Source organism: Muntiacus reevesi, chromosome 3 (genome assembly GCF_963930625.1).
Source record: "Muntiacus reevesi chromosome 3, mMunRee1.1, whole genome shotgun sequence".
Classification (NCBI taxonomy): Eukaryota; Metazoa; Chordata; class Mammalia; order Artiodactyla; family Cervidae; genus Muntiacus; species Muntiacus reevesi.
Genome location: NC_089251.1, coordinates 270,089,042 through 270,110,235, shown reverse-complemented (window position 1 = coordinate 270,110,235; position 21,194 = coordinate 270,089,042). Strand labels below are relative to the sequence as shown.

The 21,194-nt window shown below is 41.0% G+C and overlaps 1 protein-coding gene across 1 annotated transcript in view; it reads left to right on the top strand.

Annotated features, from left to right (window-relative positions):
- LOC136165525 (adenomatous polyposis coli protein-like) overlaps positions 1 to 20,884 on the top strand; it is a 39,413-nt gene extending 18,529 nt beyond the window's left edge. The window contains exons 3-9 of the mRNA XM_065932024.1: positions 81 to 392; positions 2,237 to 2,367; positions 9,271 to 9,369; positions 11,324 to 11,702; positions 13,417 to 13,512; positions 14,815 to 14,868; positions 15,950 to 20,884. Of these exons, the coding sequence (XP_065788096.1) occupies positions 11,399 to 11,702; positions 13,417 to 13,512; positions 14,815 to 14,868; positions 15,950 to 16,068 (573 nt within the window). The 5' untranslated portion in view covers positions 81 to 392; positions 2,237 to 2,367; positions 9,271 to 9,369; positions 11,324 to 11,398 and the 3' untranslated portion in view covers positions 16,069 to 20,884. The remainder of the gene's footprint in view (positions 1 to 80; positions 393 to 2,236; positions 2,368 to 9,270; positions 9,370 to 11,323; positions 11,703 to 13,416; positions 13,513 to 14,814; positions 14,869 to 15,949) is intronic.
- The last annotated feature ends 310 nt before the right edge of the window (positions 20,885 to 21,194 follow it).

Sequence of the window (21,194 nt, the reverse complement as noted above, 5' to 3'; positions counted from 1 at the left end):
ATGTCCCCGATAGTGATGTGAGCACAGCTGGTGGAGGATGGTGTTTCTGTGGGTCTCAGAAAACCCTTTGTCTTGTGCAGCCCTAGTGTTCGAGGGACACACTTCACTTTGCTGTGACCGAGACAGGCAGCTGACAGCCCGCTGGAGGCTATGGAGTGCAGCTCCGTGCTTTTGTGAACCTGTGTCATTGAGGCCTTCAGAGCTTTAGAGCAAGAAAGAAGGAAAGCTGTGGGCTGAGAAAGCATGCACCGTTTTTGTATGTATTGATGTTAACTCCATATTAACAGAGGTCATCTCAGAGCAAGCATGAAGCTGGCTCACATGAAGCCGAACGGCAGAATGAAGGTCAAGGAGTGGCAGAAATCAACATGGCAACTGTGGGTAGCGGTCAGGTAAATAGATTATTTTATTAATTTCTTTTCTAGTTAACTATTTAAATATTTTAAAAGAAATACTGAGTGAGATGATTCTCACATGACCTGTTTCCTTCCTAAATGGATATCTCCAGAAGAATTCAGTACTAAAATGCTATGTCATTTTTCTTTATTATATTTAACTATGAAGCTTTCAAATTTCCAAGTATATTTTATAGCTCTAAAGTATGTGTCTCTGTTTTAGCCTAAAATGATTAATGTGAGTAGAGTTTCTTTGAAAAATAAATACTAAGCTGCATTTTGGTCATATGTGATTTGACCTAGTTATTACTGCTTGCATTGAATAGATTTGCTCTTTCTCTGTGGCATTCTAAGATATTTTTGTGTTTTTTAAAAAAATCATAAAGAGTTAATATTTTCATCTTCAGTTGTATTCCAGGATTATAGAAACCTAGCATTTAAATAAACAATTCTAATGCCCATTAAAATAAAAGTAAATAAATACCCTAGTCATATTTACTATTATCATCTTTAGCAAAATTATGGAAGACAATTTTTTAAAATGTAGAACATTATCTTGTTGTGCTGCCATCAGTTTTCTATTAGAGTTTGATTGGAATGTATCCTAATGAGTATTTTTCTTTGGAGTGTTCTGTATTCTCCACATTTTTTCAAGCAATATTTTATGTTTTAAATGAATGATTTTTTAAAATACAGTTTCAACTAAGTTGATTTTAAGGAAATTTTCTTACTGTTGATATAAAATATTCCTTTAGTGCCTATAGATTACTTTTAATGATACTATTTATTTGTTCTATTAGTTCATTAAAATTTAAAGCTTAAAATGTCTCATACTTAATTTAAATATTTAAATTTACCACATTTAAACAAAAATATACTTCATTTTAATATTACTGGTCCACATTGTACTGGATAATACTCTACAGATGGTAAATTAGGGCAAAAAAAAATTATATTCCAATAGTACATTTGGGTTCTTTGTCTACTACTTAGGGAGTTCTCTGAGATTATCATGTGTTCCTACACATATGTAGAAAGAAGTTCTGTCTTCTTGACAAAAATCTTTTTTTTTTGCTTTAGGATTAAGACCCACTATTAATACTTTGGGGTCATATTTCAATTATTATATCCTTTAAAGCCTCACCTAGCCAATAAGCTCAATATTTATTTTTTTAATTGAATTCTTATCTCATTTCTTATATCAGAATTTAACTCTGAATATATTAGATTTAATGTCAAAGATGAAAACTTTAAAAAACAGTTTACTTATTTACCTATGTTGTGTCTTAGTCGTGGCATGTGAGATCTTCTTCCCTGCGGCATGCGGGATCTTCTGTTACGCCGTGCAGGCCCAGAAGTCGTGGCCCTCGGACTTAGTTGCCTTGCAGTATGTGGGATCTTAGTTCCCAGACCAGGGGTCAAACTCGCATCCCCTGCATTAGAAGGCAGATTCTTAATCACTGAATCACCAGGGAAGTCCCCCAAATGAAAACTGTTAGAAATATTAAAAGTTAAGGAAATGAGCATAGAGTTTTTATAATCATGAAGTGAGTAGGAAACCATAAAAGAACCATAGGCTTCATTTAAAAATGTAAGACTTTAGTGTGCGATAAAATCATAACAAACTTACAAGACAAAAACCAAAATCACATTAATGACGCTACAGCTACTTCCAGATCTTAATGTAGATAAGAGGTGTGTCTGTGAGACTGTGATCCAGTTATGCCAAAATCCCTTTACCTGTCAGACTCTTGGGGTTTGTTCATTTCTTTTGTTATTTGCTCCAGAGACAAAACAGTTGACACTAACAAAACTGAAAATAATCTCTTTGACTTTCTCAGAATCACAGTAATATGATCCATCAAGCTCCTGCCCTAGTGCCCTTGGGGAAGGAAGTTCATTGTACCTCACCTGGTTTCCTGCCCACAGCCACTCTGCCAGAATGATCTTTCACGAGTAAATCACCCTCTTGGTAAAATCCTTTGTTGGCATCCATTGATTCTCAGAAAAAGACAAGCCTTACTACGACCTGTATAACCTGGCTCCTGCCTAAACTTGCCAGCTGTCTGTCACCCTTTGCTCTCAGCACGCCTGCCACGCTGGCCCTTCAGGACTTCCCCTTGACGGCTTCCTCTGCTGCAGCCTGCACACCATCTGCCCGTTCCCTCTTGTGCCTTCTCATCCCACTTCACTCAGTTAACAGCAGTTTGTGTGTGTCTGAACTTTAGCGTGATTTCTCTCAAGAGGCTTGAACTGTTCACATCCCATTACAGGCTGTCCTCGCTTGTTCTTCTCACCTTGAAGACCACATTTGCAGTTTTATATTTATTTATGTGGTTATTTCTGTTCTCCCTACTAAATTGTAAGCTCCAGAAAGACAAAGATTCTTTCCAGTTTTATTCATTTTTATATCCCCACAGTCCCTGATAAATAAATAGTAGATAATAGCAATGAATATATGTAGGTTGGAAGGGATAACTAACATCCCTTCTAGAAAGAGGGATTTTTGATCTGTGATTAATCTCCCTTGAATGTTAAATGAAAAGAGAAAGCTAGAAATAAATTATATGGGCTAGATCCCTACTTGCTTAGTATATAACTTTATGTGTAATTCATTTATGAATCGATCTCAGCTTTTCCATTTAATGTTTAGAACCAGATCTCTAGTGAGACAACCAGTAAGTAGTGATGAAGTTCAAACAAGACTGGGAAAGAGATGAAATGGTAGGAGAACCTTTTCCACTGCCAATAATATGTTTTTAAGCCTGTTATTATGGAAAATTTCAAATATATACAGAGGCAAACAGAGTAATAGAGTAATCTGCAGGTACCCTATATACTTTGTCCTCTGATTTTATTTTTGGAAAAGATCCCAGACATCATCATTTTTTGCTTAAATATTAAATACTTCACTGTGTATTTACAGAATATAACATTTTTTTAATTGAAATGTAGTTGATTCCTAACATTGTTAGTTTCAGGTATACAGCAAAGTGATTCAGTTATATTGTATTTTTCCAATTCTTTTCCATTTTAGGTTATTACAAGATATTGAATAAAATTCCCTAGGGCTTCCCAGGTGGTGCTAGTGGTAAAGAACTTGCCTGCCAGTGCAGGAGACAAAAGAGCTGCGGGTTTGATCCCTGGGTTGGGTAGATCTCGAGGGCATGGCAACCCACTTCAGTGTTGTTGCCTAGAGAATCCCACGGACAGAGGAGCCTGGCGGGCTATGGTCCATAGGGTCACAAAGAGTTGGATGTGACTGAAGCGACTTAGCATGCACACATGCACATACTATAAAGTAAATCCTTGTTTATTTTATATATATCAAAGTGTATGTATCTGTTAATCCCATACTCCTAATTTATCCCTCCTCCCATTTCCCCTTTAATAACTATAAGTTTGTTTTCTGTGTCTAAGAATACTTTCTTTTAAATTGAAAATACAGTTGATTTACATTATTGTGTTAGTTTTAGCTCTACAGCAAAGTGATTCAGTAACATATACATATTTTTTGGATTATTTATATCTGTTGATCCCATACCTTTAATTTGTCCTTCTCTGTCATCTGTGGTAACCGTAAGTTTGTTTTCTGTGTCTGTGAGTCTATTTCTGTTTTGTGTGTAGATATATTTGTATTATTTTTTAGACTGTACATATAAGTGATCTCATATAATGTCTGTCTTTGTCTGACTCCCTCACTTAGTATGGCATTCTCTAGCTCCATCCATGGTGCTGCAAGTGGCAGTATTTCATTCTTTTTTGTGACTTCTTAAACCATTGTATCTTCTTAAAACCATCATCTGTTGATGGGTACTTGGGTTCTTTCCAGGTCTTGGTTAATATAAATAGTGTTGCTGTGAACATTTGGGTGCATTTATCTTTTCAGATTAGAGTTTTCATCTTTTTTGGATTTATGCCCAGGAGTGAGATTGCTGGATCATGTGGTAACTCTATTTTTAGTTTTTTAAGAAACCTCCATACCGGTTTTCATTGTGGCTGTACCAATTTATATTCCCACTAACAGTGTAGAAGGATTTCCTTTTCTCCACATGCTCTCCAGACTTTTTGCTTTGATGGTGGCCATTTTTAATTTGAATTTCTCAGTAATCAGTGATGTTGAGCATCTTTTCATGATTTGTTGGCTATCTGTATGCCTTTTGAAGGAATGTCTGTTTAGGTCTTCTGTCCATCCTTTGATTTTTGTTGCTTTTATTTTTTATTTTTATTTTTTTGATACTGAGTTGTATGAGCTGTTTGTACATTTTGGATATTGACTGTCAATCAAATATTTTCTCCCAGTCTGTAGGCTGTGTTTCTGTTTTGTTGATAGTTTTCTTTACTGGAAAAAAATCTTTTAAGTTTGACTAGGTCCCGTTTATTTATTTTTGCTTTTATTTGTTTTCCCTTGGGAGACTGATCTAAGAAAATATTGCTATAATTTGAGACTATGAGACTATTTTGCCTATGTTTTCTTCCAGAAGTTTTATGGTATCATGTCTTATACTTATGTCTTTAAAACAATTTGAGGGATTTTGGGGGCTTGTTTGTTTATGGTGTGAGGGTGTGTGCTGACTTCACTGATTTACATGTAGCTGTCCAGCTTTCCTAGTGTCACTGGCTGAAAAGACCGTCTCTTCTCCGTTGTGTGTTCTTATCTCCTTTGTCAAGGATTAACTGACTGTAGGTATGTGGGTTTACTTCTGGGTTCTCTATCCTGTTCTTTTGGTCTGTGTGTCTATCTGTCATGTTTCTGTACAAATGCCATGCTGTTTTGATTACTGTAGCTTGGTAGTATTGTCCGAAGTCCCAAAGCACTCTGCAGATTTAATGCAATTCCTGTCAAGATGCCTATGACATTTTTCACAGAACTAGAACAAATAATACTAAAATTTCTATGGAACTACAAAAGGCCCAGAATTGCTAAAGCAGTCCTGCAGCCAGAGGACACCTAGAATACATAACTATTATGCCATTATTACACTCCCAAAGAAACTAACAGTAGTTCCTCGGTAGCATCAGATTTCAAATTTGCAGTTGCTTCGTAAATGTCATAATTTTTAAATTTATGTGACACAAGGGCCAGATAAAGTCCATGCACAGAGATTGGTTAGTGTGTCTTTGAAGTTTCTTTTAATCTATAGATTTCTTCTTTGTCTCTTAGATTTTTGCTGTATATTTATTGAATAACCAAAGTTATTTGTCTTCTCAAGTTTTCCATAGTCTGAATTTTGCTAGGAACATCTGCATGGTGAAGTTTGACCTATCTCTCTGTCTTCTGTATTCCCTGTAAATTGGTATTGGGTCTAGCAATGTGATCAGATTTGGTCTCAGGCCCTCATTCTATGCCTGAGACTTTCATAGGTAGCATAGTGGTCTTCCACCAGAAAGCACATAACATCTTTTTGTGATATTCACAGCATTTATACTTAATGTCTACCTTTATTAATTCACTAAGGGTTGTAGAATTAGCTGTAGTACTTTAATAAAGAGAAACTTCTCATCTACTGTTGGGCCACTTCCGTGTACCATCTGTATGAAAAAAGGCAAGGTGAGGAGGGTGCTTGCTTCTTTTGCTTCTTCTCCCTCTTACACAGTTTCACAGAGAGTTGGAGACTGTTGCTACCTTTATGGTGAACTTCTTAGAGTCACTTTGTTTTGTTTTGTTTTGTTTTCTCAGAAAAATACTGTTTTTTGAGTCCCTTCCTAAAGTGAGCAAGTAGATAATAGAAGAGGGATTTGTACCCAGCAAGTGTAGTTGAAATTGACTGTGTCCCAGCTGTACTGATTGAACTGCCAGGCATAGTCCTTCTTGGGCCCCTCGGCACACATTTGAGTGCCTCTGATGGCAGTGGATATTGAAAGGTGGATAAAGGAGGACCAGAAGATAGAGAAGTGCTTGATTCTAATGTGTGTTGAAAAGGAGATGCAGGTCAGAAGCAACAGTTAGAACCAGACATGAAACAACAGACTGGTTAAAAATCTAGAAAGGAGTACATCAAGGCTGTATATTGTCACCCTGCTTATTTAACTTATATGCAGAGTACATCATGAGAAATGCCAGGCTAGGAGACTCACAAGCTGGAATCAGGATTGTTGGAAGGAATATCAGCAACCTCAGATATGCAGATGATACCACTCTAATGGCTGAAAGTGAAGAGGAACTAAAGAACCGCTTGATAAAGGTGAAAGAGGAGAGTGAAAAGGCTGGCTTAATATTCAACATTCAAAGAATGAAGATCATGGCATCCTGTCTTATCATTTCATGGCAAGTCGATGGGAAAAGTGGGAACAGTGGCAGATGTTATTTTCTTGGGTTCCAAAATCACTGCGAATGGTGACTGCAGCCATGAAATTAAAAGACACTTGCTCCTTGGGTGAAAAGCTATGACCAACCTAGACAGCATATTAAAAAGCAGAGGCGTCACTTTGCTGACAAAGGTTCACATAGTCAAAGCTATGGTTTTTCTAGTAGTCATATACGGATGAGAGATTTGGACTGTAAAGAAGGCTGAGCAGTGAAGAATTGATGCTTCACTGTGAAGAATTGAACTGTGGTGTTGGAGAGGACTCTTGAGAGTCCCATGGACTACAGGGAGATCAAACCAGTCAATAGTAAATGAAATCAACCCTGAATATTCATTGGAAGAACTGATCCGGAAGCTCCAATACTTTGGCCACCTGATGCAAAGAGGCAAGTCATTGAAAAAGACCCTGATGCTGGGAAAGATTGAGCACAAGAGGAGAAGGGGGCAAAGGAGGATGAGATTGTTGGATGGCATCACCAACTCAAAGGACATGAGTTTGAGTAAACTCCAGGAGATAGTGAAGGACAGCTTGGCATGCTGCAGTCCATGGGGTCACAGAGAGTCAGACTTGGCTTAGCGACCGAACAACGATAACCATTTCTTACAGGTTACTGCTTCTCTGGTCCCTCTGAAGGATGTTGGTGCAGACTTAATCATAATAAAAAGGCCCAGGAAAGATTCTCAAGACTCAAGTTCTGGCTTATAGGTAGTATGGGTATGGGAATGTTCTCTTGGAATCTCCTTATAATAAATCCATCTAGGTTTCTAGCTAGAGAGTTTGGGAGAGCAGAGTGGAGAGTGTCCCAAAATCAAGAATCTATATAGAAAGATACTAAGTCTGAAGCTTAAAGGTGATTGATGTCTACACTGAAATGAATGTCAGAACATGTTTCATCGTAGACATGGGTTTTTCCTTGCTTTGTAATGTAACCTCTTGTTTCTCTTCTGTTTCAAACAATATGTTAGTTATCTATTGCTGCCTGACAAATTTAGCAGCTTAAATCAGCAACCATTTATTGTCTTTGTAGGTCAGGAATCCTGGTGCAGCTTAGCTGAGTGCCTCTGGTTCAGGGTCTCTCATAGGCTGCAGTCGCCATGTTGGCTGGGGCCACAGTCATTTCAAGATTTGATGAGGGGAGGATCTGCTTCTAAACTCACCATATGACTGTTAGCAGGCCTGAGATGTCCAGGCTGTCGGCCAGTGGTATCATTTCTTGCCACCAAGGCCTCTGCAAAGAGCAGTTCATAGTGTAGTATCTGGCAATCCCTCAGAGAAGAACAAGAGAGGGTGTCCAGGATGGAAGCCACAGTTTTTGTAAACTTATCTTGAAAGTGACTTCTCATCATATCTATAGCAGTCTGTTCGCTAAAAGCCTTACACAAAATCTGGCCTACACTTAACCACAGGAGTAGTTCACAAGGTGGTGAATTCTAGAAGACAAGGCTCCTTACGGGTTGTGTTACATCCTCACTACCAGAAACAGTCAAAGTATTTAGATATCCTTAAAGACAGTATGCTTGCTTCAGCATAAGGAGTCATTCATTTCCTCCTGTAGATCAAAAGCAGCCCTTTGCCAAAATTTCCTTAAAAGTCTCCCACCTGCTCTCTTTATCTTGAGTCTTGGTCCCTCAACTCCATCCTCCTTATTGCAATCAGAAGAAGCTCTTAATCTCCAAGTGAGTCAGTTTCTCTGTCTCTCTCTCTCTCTCTCTCTCTCTCTCTCTCTCTCTCTCTCTCTCTCTCACAGGCACACACACACGTACACATTCTTTGTGACCTGTGCTTAGGGCCTCTGCCTCATCTGAGCTGCTGTGTGGCTGACCCTCCTCTTTTTTAAGGAGACACCTCTCTGTCGTTCACAGTCAGACAGCCCTTTACTCTACAATCCCGAGCTGAGTGCCCGCCACTCCTGTCTGCACACCTGCGCTCGTCACGGCACTGTGTGTTTACATGTTGAGCAACCTGTCCAGGCTCCATATGCAGCGAGGGTGGGGGTGTCTTACTCACTTACATTCCTACAGACTAGCATTGCACCAAGAAAGGACAGAAATGGTATGGACATAACAAGCAGAAGATGCTAAGAAGAGGTGGCAAGAATACACAGAAGAAGTGCACAAAAAAGACCTTCATGACCCAGATGACCACGATGGTGTGGTCACTCACCTAGAGCCAGACATCCTGGAGTGTGAAGTCTAGTGGGCCTTGGGAAGCATTTCATCACTCAATGGGGCTTTCTTCCAGCCAGTGTATATTTAGCTGAATATGGTTTCATGCCTTTTGATTTGGGAAAGAATATTACTCTTAGAATGTCTTCAGTGTTTGGTTTCTTCTACATTGTACTTTGTCTTTTACAACAGTTTTTTTTTTTCCTCCTTCAGTCTTTCTCTAAATTCTACTCAAGTTTATAGATAAAAATACTCATTTTGAGCAGTTATAAATGTTCACACTTTAATGGTATATTTAGCTATTTACCCTAAAGACAGTTCATTTGGAGTATCTTAGCATGAAGCTAGCTATATTTATCTATAATCTAAATTATACTGTCTATAATTTGCTTAATTTCTAGGGGTCAAGTACACGAATAGATCATGAAACAGCCAGTGTTTTGAGCTCTAGTAGCACACATTAAGCTCCTTGAAGGCTGACCAGTCATCTGGGAACCAAGGTAACGGATTATAGAGTCTTGTCGCTAGAACTCTGAGTGCTCTACTAAAACATTCTTCATGCTTCTTTTAATTTTGGCTTAAGTATTCTTTTGTTTCCATCATCGCAGTCTCTTAAAGAAATGACAGCCAGGTCTCTGCAAGCATCCTGAGGTGCAGCCCACAGCTGGCTCGCCCCCCTGAGCTCTCCCCTCCCCGTGACTTTCTGCCTGGCTGCCCTGGCTGCAGTGGTGCAGCCCTCCGCTTCCCACCCTGCTGCACAGTGACCCTCAGGGTCCTCGCCAGCCTGCAGAGCTCTTCTTGGGCTTTCCTTCTTTACAGAGCGTTTTCTGACCCAGGGCCCTCGCGCCTGCCCATGCAGTCTGTGTCTGCCTCCTTTGAAGCACTACATTTGGAGCACGGGGACTATTTTTTAAACAGTATATTTTCCATTACATCTAAATACTTCCTTGTTTTCATAGCATATTCTACATACTCTTTCTTTACTTTAGTAATATAATGGCTCTGAGGAAAAGCATTACATAACTAATGTCGATATAAGAAATGAATTTTAGAGTAGCAGTGATATTATTAATATAAAACTTAATCCTTTTAGTAACTCACAATAGTTACTACTTGGGATCACTAATATGCCAGTAACTGCTAAGACTTGTACGTAAACTATCTCTGATCTTTTCCAAAACCCTTTGAATGTATTATTCTTGCCCCTCTTTTAAGTGAGAATACTAAAGCCAAAAAGATGGTAATTAAATTAGAATTCCACCCCAGTCTGTCCAACACGAGTAGTTTTTACTGTAAAGAAAACCTTTAATATATAAGAGTACTATTGCTTGAAAACTGGCAGCTTGAATACCATTTCCTTTTGGAGTGATTTTTGCATGATAATATTAAGACCTTACTACATTTTTGAATGCCAGCTACTGTCCTGTATACATGTGTGACTTTAGTTAATCTTCACAAAGAAAACCCTATTAGGTAAATTACTCCGTTTGGCAGCTGAGACAGCTGGACCTCAGAGAACTCTGGTAACCTGCTTGTGTCACACAGCTCACTTGCAAATAGTAGGACATTACCAGAAGAGTCTCAAGGTGGCTAAAGTTGCCCCTGGTTTGGAACCACTAATTTATAGATATGATGCATTTCTATAATAGCCTCAACTTTCACACAGTAGCTCTTGCTTTTAAAAAATGCGGTTGATCACAGGACAGGATGACTGGGTGCTATTTCCTGTTTCTGATCTGCTTCTGAGTAAATTCTTGGAATTTACAGGAAGGGAGTAATGATGCTTACCAGCTGCTTAAAAAAAATTAAATAAGAATATTGACTTTGTATCTCTATATGATCAGGGATCATCCCTATATGATCCCTTTATGAGAAAATACTTTTACATGTATAAGGGAGATATCATAATTTTAACAATATTATAATCTGGTGACGGTTAGCAATTGCTTAGAACCAGTACTTAGTAAATAGTAATTGCTAAAAAACATTTTCTCTTTACTGATTATGGTTGTAGATTTTAAAAAGTAAAATTTTTAATTGTGTAAAGAATTTTAGATAAACCACATTTCTTGCTCTGTATGTGTTGGTAGGTGTGTGTGTGTGTGGTGGGTGGGGGAGATGTGAGAAAGAGAAAAATCAGTTGATTGTCTTTCATTATGATAACAGATTTTCACCCACTGATCCAGATAATAGCAGTTTAGGTATGCAAGAACCTACTGTCTCCTTATGACTATATACTACCACTACTAATATTTACTCATAAAGAAGATGGTGATAATGATTATAGCAATATGGATTTTGAAATAACGCTCATTACTTCATCCTGGAAAGAGATTTTTGTTTTTGTTTCTGTTTTTGTTTGAGTTACAGCTAATATCCCATTCATCACTTCATTGGTGTTGGCTTTTGGCTATTAAAGTCATAATTTTGTTTCTAAACTCATTTGGCCCACAGGTGGAAATGGTGTATTCATTGTTGTCAATGCTTGGTACTCATGATAAGGATGATATGTCGTGAACTTTGCTAGCTATGTCTAGCTCCCAAGACAGCTGTATATCCATGCGACAGTCTGGATGTCTTCCTCTCCTCATCCAGCTTTTACATGGCAATGACAAAGACTCTGTGTTGTTGAGCAATTCCTGGGGCGGTAAAGAGGCTCTGGCCAGGGCCAGTGCAGCACTCCACAACATCATTCACTCACAGCCTGATGACAAGAGAGGCAGGCGTGAAATCCGAGTCCTTCATCTTTTGGAACAGATACGAGCTTACTGTGAAACCTGTTGGGAGTGGCAAGAAGCCCATGAACAAGGCATGGACCAGGACAAAAATCCAAGTATGTTCCATATGGTGCATGTGACAAAGCAAATGTAAAAGTTTTTGAAATGAAAAGTTTTTTAATTAGGACGGTGTCTTTATGAATCAGAGTGGGAAATTCATATTAGCCACCTGCACCGCTCACATAGTTTAAAGCTTAATTTCTCTATTTCCCTAGGAAAAAAAGTTAGCAAAGGGAAATGTTGTGTGCACTACAGTACAACCAGAAAATAACAGAAAATCAAAGTAGACTTAAACAGTCATAGCATAGTTGATCTAGAAAGAACTTGAGCGATTATGTTCTCCTTCTCTTGAGATTAAGCTCAGGAAAGTGACTTTACGTAAGTTCCTTCAGCTGTGAGTGACCAAGCCGTTCTCTTATATTTGCATATCGCTTTACTCAGTGGATGCAGAGCTGTGTTATATCTGTTATTTGATCCTTAGAACAGCCTTGTGAAGTAGGAAGAGAAGATATTATCATCTTCATTTTACAGATGAAGAGACTGAGGTTCAGAGAGGCCAAAAGACTTGCCTGTGGCTTCACAGGTAGTGGGTGGGGGATCCAGGGCCAGAGGCCAGACCCCCTGACCCTCAGCCCAGTGTCCTTCCCACTTCACTGCCTGTCTTCAGGCCTTGGGGCCCCAGCTGCTGGGGTGATCAGCCACCCAGCTCTTTTCTCAGGGAGAAACCCTCTCCCCCAGGAGCAGGGATCATGGGAGTTGGGACCCTTGAGGAGATAAGTTACTTCATTCCTGTAGGAAGAACCAAAAGCAGTAAGTATATAAGGTAAGACCTCCTTTCACCTGGTAAGAACCCACACATAGACATACACACAGCAAAGGACTATCGAGTCAGTATCTTGATTGGGGGAGCAGGAGAAAGACTGATGATGAGAACTTGATCTATAAAGATTTAGTAGATTTCTCTTAGGGTTAGGTATAAAGGTGAATTTATTTAAAATTAAAAAATTTTCAACAGTAAGAATATAGCAGAAATGTCCTTTCTGTTTGTCCTAGGGCTAGGGAGAATTAATAAGTTGCTTTACTGGGAGAACATTATCTTTCTGGATTGTTTTCTTTGGCTGTCCACAATTATGTAATGACTTGTATTGTGTGCTCTTAATACCTGTTCTCAGACAAGTTAAATAGAATAAATACTATTACTTCTGAAAAATAGACTTGGTTTTTCAATTTTTATTTCAAGTAACAGTTTTGAAACTTTATGTATAGCACTAAATGTGTAAGTACATTTTCTTAGACACTTTTCCTTTAAATTTTTATTTACTATCTGGTGTCTATATAATAAACTTTCTCTACTAGAGTTGCACTAGGTTTCTCTATACATTTCTATACAGCCATGTGCCTTTCAGCTTTGAAAATATAAATTATAAATAAATAGTTTTATACCAAAATGTTTTTATTATTTCAAATAACCAGTATAATTTTTAAGTTATTAGTTGAATTATAGCATAAACCTACATGGGAGTTAGTCCAGCAGACTTGGTGAAAGGCTGGTGAGGGGTAAACATTTTTACAGAACCAAGGAAAGCCCTTTACCTGTATTTTCCTTTCCATGTGTATAGTAGTTATTCATCTCTTCAGCAAATACTTGTTGATTCACTAAGCTACCATGCATGAGAAGTATATCTGCAAACTCAGTATTTTTTAGGTATAATAAACATCACTACTTTGAGAAAACAAAGCATTATGGTTTATGTCAACTTTATTTTTCAGTGCCAGCTCCTGTTGAACATCAGATCTGTCCTGCTGTGTGTGTTCTAATGAAACTTTCATTTGATGAAGAGCATAGACATGCAATGAATGAACTCGGTAAGATAAAAATGTTTCTTAATGCCATAGAAGAATCCTGAAGATTTTTTGTCATTGTTGAATTAGGATATAAGGTCACTAACTTCTATTACCATCTGTTTCTTCCTTGTAGCAAGTGACTGGTTTCAAGAGAAGACAATGTCCTAAGTGACAGAAACTGCTACCCTTTTATAGCCTAACTTGGGTTTTTAAAATCTTAGCCAGAGATGGGCGAAAATAAATAAATAAATGGGCCACTCCTGCCAATATTGTCAAGGTAGACTCTGGGTGACAGTTGGTGGGAGGGTAATTTGAATCGTTTTGAGATGTGATGATGTGGAGCTTTGTAATTATTTTTGAACTCAGTCACCTCTGATGGACACAGGAATGAATTATTATTAAGATTCTCATTTATCTTCATGGTCATCCGTACTTTACTGGATTTTCATGATAAGCAGTGTGTTTGGTATCTCTGAAACTCGTCAATAATGGAAAAAGCATTATTCTCTAATTTATGTTAGAAAGCATTCCATTAATTTTGGAAGGATTACTCTCAGTATGTATTCTCACATACTCTGAACCTTACAGAACCTGCCTCTGTGGCCCGCATTTTTCATGTGATGGTTTCTCTTTGGTTTCTAGGTTCATTTTGCACATGTGGTATTTGTAAGTTGCATCATGCTGAGCCATCTCATGTGAACCTGGATAGCTGTAGTCATGCCACAAGCAAGAAGCACGCACTGAGTCTCCATCTTGGTGTAGCTGTGCCCTTGCTTTCTGTGCTGTTTATGTTACCTTTCATTCCAGGCCCCGCTTTGCATCTCTGCCACCCTTACCATTTTCATTCATCATTTATCTTCAAAGTGACAAAGTTGTGAGTTTCTTAAGACGCAGAGAACCTGAACAGCTGAGAATGAGTGCTGTCCCCTTGAGACCGTCATTTTGGGAGGCTGTGTGTACTTGGTCTCCGCCGGCCCCCAGCTGCACGTTTCTCCCCACAGGCCCTAGCCCACTTGATTCTCTTCCCTTACTCCCCAGGTTCCTGTGAAATTGAGTATGCACTTGTGAGTTCTCCCCTCCTCAATACAATCCAGCATTGGTGAAATTTCAAGTTTGGGTGGTTTTTTTGGTTTTTTTTAACACTCATAATAATGAGAAAAATAATGAACAAACAGGAAAACTAATCCAGTTTTAAGCTCCCACAAATGTTTTCTTTAAATGTCCCTGTGTTCCAATGAACTGTAGACTAGGACTGACCCACATTAATCATCTGAATTTCCAAGTGAAATCTAGACTCAGTATTTGTTCCTCTTCCTTCTTCAGGTAGGAAGGCTACCCGGGGCATTTCATCCCAGGAGCTATGGCAGGGGCTTTCAGGTGAGGAGCAGGATGGGGCCTATGGGGGTGTTACTGTGGGGATGTAGCCACAGGGGATTACCTTCTCACTCCTAGCCTCTGACTTTGCGTTGGAGCCAAAGAAGAAACTAGGTGTGTAGACTGTGGATAGATGCAGTCAGGTAGCACAAGGGATCTGACAGTGAGGGATAGGAGGAAAGAAGTCCCAAGTAGATGAAGAAAAATTCCTAAGCCCAGTCAGCTAGGACTGTCTTTTGTAGATGCAAGAAAATTCTACAACCATTAGGGTCATTTAAGTTTGCAACTATTAGTGTTGCAAGTTTTAGACTATAATACCAGGAATGTACACATTTATTAATTTCCAACTCTGTCCTAGAAACTGTGCTAGGCACTAGATAACAAAATGAAATCCAGTAAGTGGCCCAGGTGATTCTTATGGGACTAAAAATGCCAAAGCTTCTTTCTTTCTGGCCTCTTAAAAAATACAAAGTCTTTTACACTAAATTTCATTCTGCTCAACAAAATTAATTATATGCTCTTATTCAAGTTATTTGCTTATATCCTTACCCGATTAATAACGTCTCTGGTGCTAAATATTCAGTTTTTGTTTTACTAGATACAGAAACCTCCACCATAAACTCCTAGTTCTATTAAAACAGACACTGGCCCTGCCTATATTTCTAGATACTTTAAACAATTTTTACAATCTTTTTCTATTAAACATATTATAAGTGTTCCTTATAATCCACAGACACGAGACATAGTCGAACGAGCACCTCACACACTAAAGTTACAAATAAAAAGAACTTAAAGAAAGGGGAATACACAGGAACACTGCTGTCTTCCTTATCCAGAGCAGACTTTACTAGATTCCAACATAAGATATTTTCTCAACCCATCACTATTGTTAATACAGCTTTATTCATTTTAAAGTTTTTAAACCTGCCACAGGGAAATATTTTAACCAGGGCAGAAAGGCATTTCGAGGAACTGAAGGACACGTCTCTTCCCCTGCCCATTTGGTACCAAGACGGGTTAATGAAACAATGGAAATCTGGGAAACTAATCTTACAGGGAAAAGGATATGCTTGTATTTCCCCAGGTGGATCCAACAAACTTTTTCCTCGGAAAATTCGACCCAAGGGGGCCCCCGACATTCAAAATGGAAACAACAAAAGCCCTAAGAGGAAGACGTTCCAATACAGGCCATGGCTGCGCTAAAGACCTCCAGAAAGCACCACCCTCAGTGACATCTGTAAGGCATAGTTCCGGCCAGGCAGAAAAGGAGAGCCGACCTCAACAGAAGTAGGTTGCCTTTGTTCAGGCAAGGAGGGGCGACAGTCGGCCTAACGACAAGGCTGAGCACCGAGAGGGATCAGGGAGGCTTCATACTTATAGGGAGGTTTGTGGAAGCAATAAGGGAAACGTCAATCAGGCGGGATATTTTAAGTATTCTTTTGTTGAAATGACACTCTATAGTTGGGCAGAGGGTGATAAGTCTTCTGGGCGGGTGTAGGGGGTGGTAGGTTTCCGGACAGGGGGTGATAAGTCCCAGATAGATGCAACTGGCCTGGAGCATCAGGATGGAACTAAAATTATGCTTTGTTTTCTCCAAAGTTAGATGATTCAGCAAGGGGCCTTTGAGACTGTTGCTCTCTTTTCTAGGCCCAAAAGACTCCTTCATTCCAGACCCTGAAATCATAAAAAAAAAAGGGGGGGGGGGAGAAGGGCGCCTTATCTCTCTGGCTACTTCCTGCCGGATGGTGCGACGGTTTTGGGTCTGGAATGGAGGATCGTCCTAGGGCCCACAGTCTCCTTTTTTCTGAGCTTGAGGTGAGGCTCTCGAGAAGAAGAAAACAGTCTTGACCTGATCTCAAGAGATGGCCCGAATCCGTTCTTGGAGAAACCTTTGAAAGAGATTAAAGAGACAGGGTCCAGATAAGAGGAATAGAGTGATAAATACTAATGGCCCCAGAAAGGGAGCAGCCAAGGGAGGATCTGTGGGAACAGGTTTTGGGGAATGTAAAGGTTTTCTAACTCTTTCTGCGGCATTCAATTCTGTCTCTAAGTTCTCTGACTCGACCCTGGACTATCCCCGTTTCATTAGCAAAATAGCAGCAGTCCTCTCCTAGGAAAAGGCAGGTCCCTCCCTTTTCTGCAGTGAGAAGGTCCAGGGCTCGCCTATTTTGTAGGGCCACAGAAGCTAATGAGTTAATTTGTTTGGGGATTGAAACGAAGGACTCTACTACCTGCTCCATGTCTTCATTAAGTTCTTGGGACAGCTTGTAATAGAAATGGGCAGAGGTCGAGATGCCTCCCATCCCGGTGCCTTAGGGCTGCTGCTATCTATGCCAGTCCCAACCAGGAGGGGGGGGGGGCGATGACAGCTCATCTTTTTCTGTGGGAAAGTTCCCCTTGGGGGGTAAACTCTTTGTTCTAGCTCTCCCTCTTCGAGGAATGTTAGGCCTGGGGTCAGGAAGACCAAGATGCAGGGTCCACGGGGGTCTAAGGAGAGGCATGAATATGCATAGGTCCCACAGAGAATGAAGATTCCTGGATTGGTGCAATTATTTGTGCTGTTCCAGAGAACCCAAGTGGAACAGAAGGAGGGAGTGGAGTTTGTAAGACCAGTGCAGTTGGGACTAGAGTAGTCAATACAGGTTAGGTTTGAAGAGGCTGAGAGTAAGGACATTGTCAGAGACTGGCCCAATGAGTTGTGTAGTTTTCTGTTGGGAAGGGGAAGTACAGTTGCCCTGTGACAGCCAGGTTGAGGGTAAGGGAATGGCTCTGTGTGGTGAGGGAGAGAGTGACATGCATATCCAACACTGGGATGTGTGTGGTGTGTACTGGAAGAATTGAAAGGAAGAGTTGAGAAGGCGGGGAAGGTGTTGGTTGCCAGAGGTAGGTTTTAGGAGAGGCCGTAATTGGGAAAGGAGGTCTAGGTGTTTGTAAGGCTCAGGGGTCAACTGTAACCGGGAAATTATGTTCTTTGTAACTTGTTCTTGTTTCTTTTCCCGATTTTGATCTAGTACCCCACCCCCGTCTGAGTACCCCCAGTGGGTAATGGGATAGAAACATATGTTTCTTCCATTTGGCTTATGGCAGGTACTCATGAAACTCCCTCTCTTTTGTACTTTGACAGTGAGTAGGGATTTGGACTTCCCGCCCCCGAGGTTCATGTCATGGTGCATGGTTTTGGAGCTGTATTGTAACATGAGGAATGTACGTAGGAATAAATGTCTGAGCAGGGGCAGGGAGTAGCCAGGAGGCTGGGGAGTGCAGCAAGGATAAGGAGCAGGGGAGTCATGGGGCTGTTAGTTAGACAGTACAGAGGAAATAGCACCCTAGGAGTAGAACCCAGCTAGCAATGTAGGCGATACCCACGGAAAGATGAAGAATAGGTGGCCAGTCCTGAGGGGAGACAGTTACTAGGCCTACAGCAAGGATTAAGATTAGGAGTGCAGCTATAGTTAGAGAGACAGGGAGAGGTCAGTCAGGGTGAGGGGCAGAAGGCCCCAAGTTGGTGGTGATTTGAATCTGAGGAGGAACAGTGCTCATTAGGATGTAGAATGATGTAGAGAATGAGAGTAAAGAAATCAGTTTCGTCTGGAGTCAGGTTGTAGAAGGTTCCCTGGAGCCACAGTTGAGACACCAGTGCAGTCAGGTCTTTGAAGGAAGTTCCTGTTGGGGCGCTGATCCAGAGGTCTTGTAGTAGTTGGGTCAGGAGCAGTTGTAGGTTGAAGAGAGTCCAGGTCATTCAGTGTCCTCTCCGATAGTTGGCAGGGGTTGTCGCTGGGTGAATTTTAAGGAGGTGGGTGCTGTGCGGGAGACCTGATAGGTGTCATTTAAGGAGGGCAGCGCAGGATTGGAGGTGACCCATTTTAGATGAGAGAGGTGTACCCAGGAGGCGACCTTTTTGAGTTTAGCTGCAGTTGGGGCAAGGAGGATGACTTTGAATGGTCCCTGCCACTGTGGGGTTAGGTCACCCTGGGGATGATCAGACAGATAGGCCATGTCCCCAATTTGTAAAGGGGGCAGGGAGGCTTGGGGGTCAGGGGCAGGCAGATTGTGACTGATGTATTTCCAGAGGGCATTGCGGAGTTGCGTCAGCAGAGGGGGGAGTGTAGGAAGCTTGGTATGGGAGGAGGCTCAGGGGGGAGTCCAGGAGGGAGCATGGGCCTTCCATACATCACCTCAAAGGGGCTCAGCCCCAGGGGCTTTCTGGGCAAAGCCTGTATTCTGAGGAAAACAATTGGTAAAAGTTTACTCCAATTCAGATGTACCTCGAGGGTTAGTTTGGTAAGGGTTTTTTTGATTGTTCTACTCATCCTTTCTACCTTTCCTGAGGACCGGGGAGGGTATGGAATGTGAAATTTCCAGGGTGTCTGTAAGAATTGAGGAAGTTGTTGGGTGCCCTTGGATGTAAATTCTGGGCCATTATCAGACTGTAGGGATGAAGGCAGGCCAAACCTGGGGATAATTTCTGTGAGGAGGATTTGGGCCACTGTGTGGGCTCTTTTGTCTGTAGTGGGAAATGCTTCTACCCATCCCGAAAAGGTGTCCCGCAGGAGGCTCCGAGGACCGCGGCCCCGGGCCAAAGCGACACACCTCCGGAGCCACGTGAACCCTGAGTAGCAAACGGGATGGTGGGGGGCGGTGGGGGGGGAGCGGTGCGGCGCCGCTCGCTGCCCCACCCAGCTCCCGCAGGCTCGCAAGGCCGCTCAGGTTCCCAGAAGCGCCCCGGGCCGGGCCAGGCGGGTGCTGGCTGGGGGTGGCGGTGTGCGGGGCTGGGGCGGTGTCGGCTGCTCTCCGAGCTGCAGGGCCTGGCCGGCCGGAGTCCAGTCACGGGTCGTGCGGCTGGCTCAAGTGCAGCGCGCGCCCCCCGTGGAGAGCTGCGGTTCAAGGCCCGACCAGCAGGTCAGAACAAAAAGGGAGGTGCAATGCAGAGCTCTTAGGGCACCTGGCAGCTGCCTCGGTCTAACGACATACCACCCTGAACGTGCCCTGTCTCCTCTGATCTGGGAAGCTGAGCAGGTTCGGGCCTGGTTAGTACTTGGATGGGAGACCGCCTAGTAGTTAGACAGTTTTTTTATTTTTCTGAATGCTTACTTCAGAAAGTTAGAATTGGATGACTGTAAACAATAAAACGAATAATATTTTCATAATGTTAAGAATACAGAGTTGGATATTCTTTTTCCTGTTCTACCACAGCTAACTGGAAGTCAGTTGTAGTAAGTGTGTATATATATATATATATATATATATGTATGTATAATTTTTCTTCTTCTCTATATGAATTTGCAAAGAGGTTTCTCTTAAAATACTGTGTTAATGTGCTATACATTTACCCCAGACTCTGTCTTCAAGTTGGTTCTGCCTAAGACTCATATTCAGACTTGACAAACTGGTATGTTTACTCATGCAAATGTTCTCTTAAGTTATGTGAATGAAAGTGTATTTGCTAGAAAACCTGCCTTTCTTCAAGATTCATGTCAATCATTTTGTGGCCGGAGACAACTCACCCGGTGCTTAGGTTTTCGCAGAGTACATGTTGTAGGTGAGGGGCCTGGTGCTATTCTCTTCAGTTTTGAGACATTTCCTTTCTCTAATTAACAGACTGCTGGTAGTTATATGACATCTGGCCAAAGACTAGCAGGGGGACACTCTTTCCGCCCCCTTCTGATGCCTATGTCAGAGGCTTTCTCTATCTCCTTTATACTTTAATAAAACCTTATTACGAATAAGTCTCGATTTGAGAACACATTACCAACATATACTGGTTTCCAAATAACTTTTCTAAAATACTGTAGAAAAATTTCATATCATGATCCTTCTGGTAAGCTGTGAAATTTCTTCAAAAACACTAGATTTATTATTTCTCGCATTATCAACTCACAGCCTATACCACAAGCTGAGGTTTTTTTATATAAATGGGACTAAAAAACGCCGAAGCTTCTTTCTGGTCTGTTGAAAAATACAAGTCTTTTACACTAAATTTCATTCTGCTCAATGAAATAAATTATATGCTCTTATTCAAGTTATTTGCCTATATCCTTACCCCATTAATATAGTCTCTGATTCTAAATATTGAGTTTTTGTATTCCTAGATACAGAAACCTCCACCATAAACTCCTAGTTCTGTTAAAACAGACACTGGCCCTGCCTATATTTCTAGATACTTTAAACAATTTTTGCAGTATTTTTCTATTAAGAAAAAACGCCTCAGGGTGGTCCTCTCTCAGGGTCCTTGCCCCTGAGCCTGGGGGCCAGCGAGGGGCTCCACACTCCCAGGCCAAGGCAGAACCACATGCACACGTTTGTTCCTGCCCCCTGCACCGTCAGAGAGC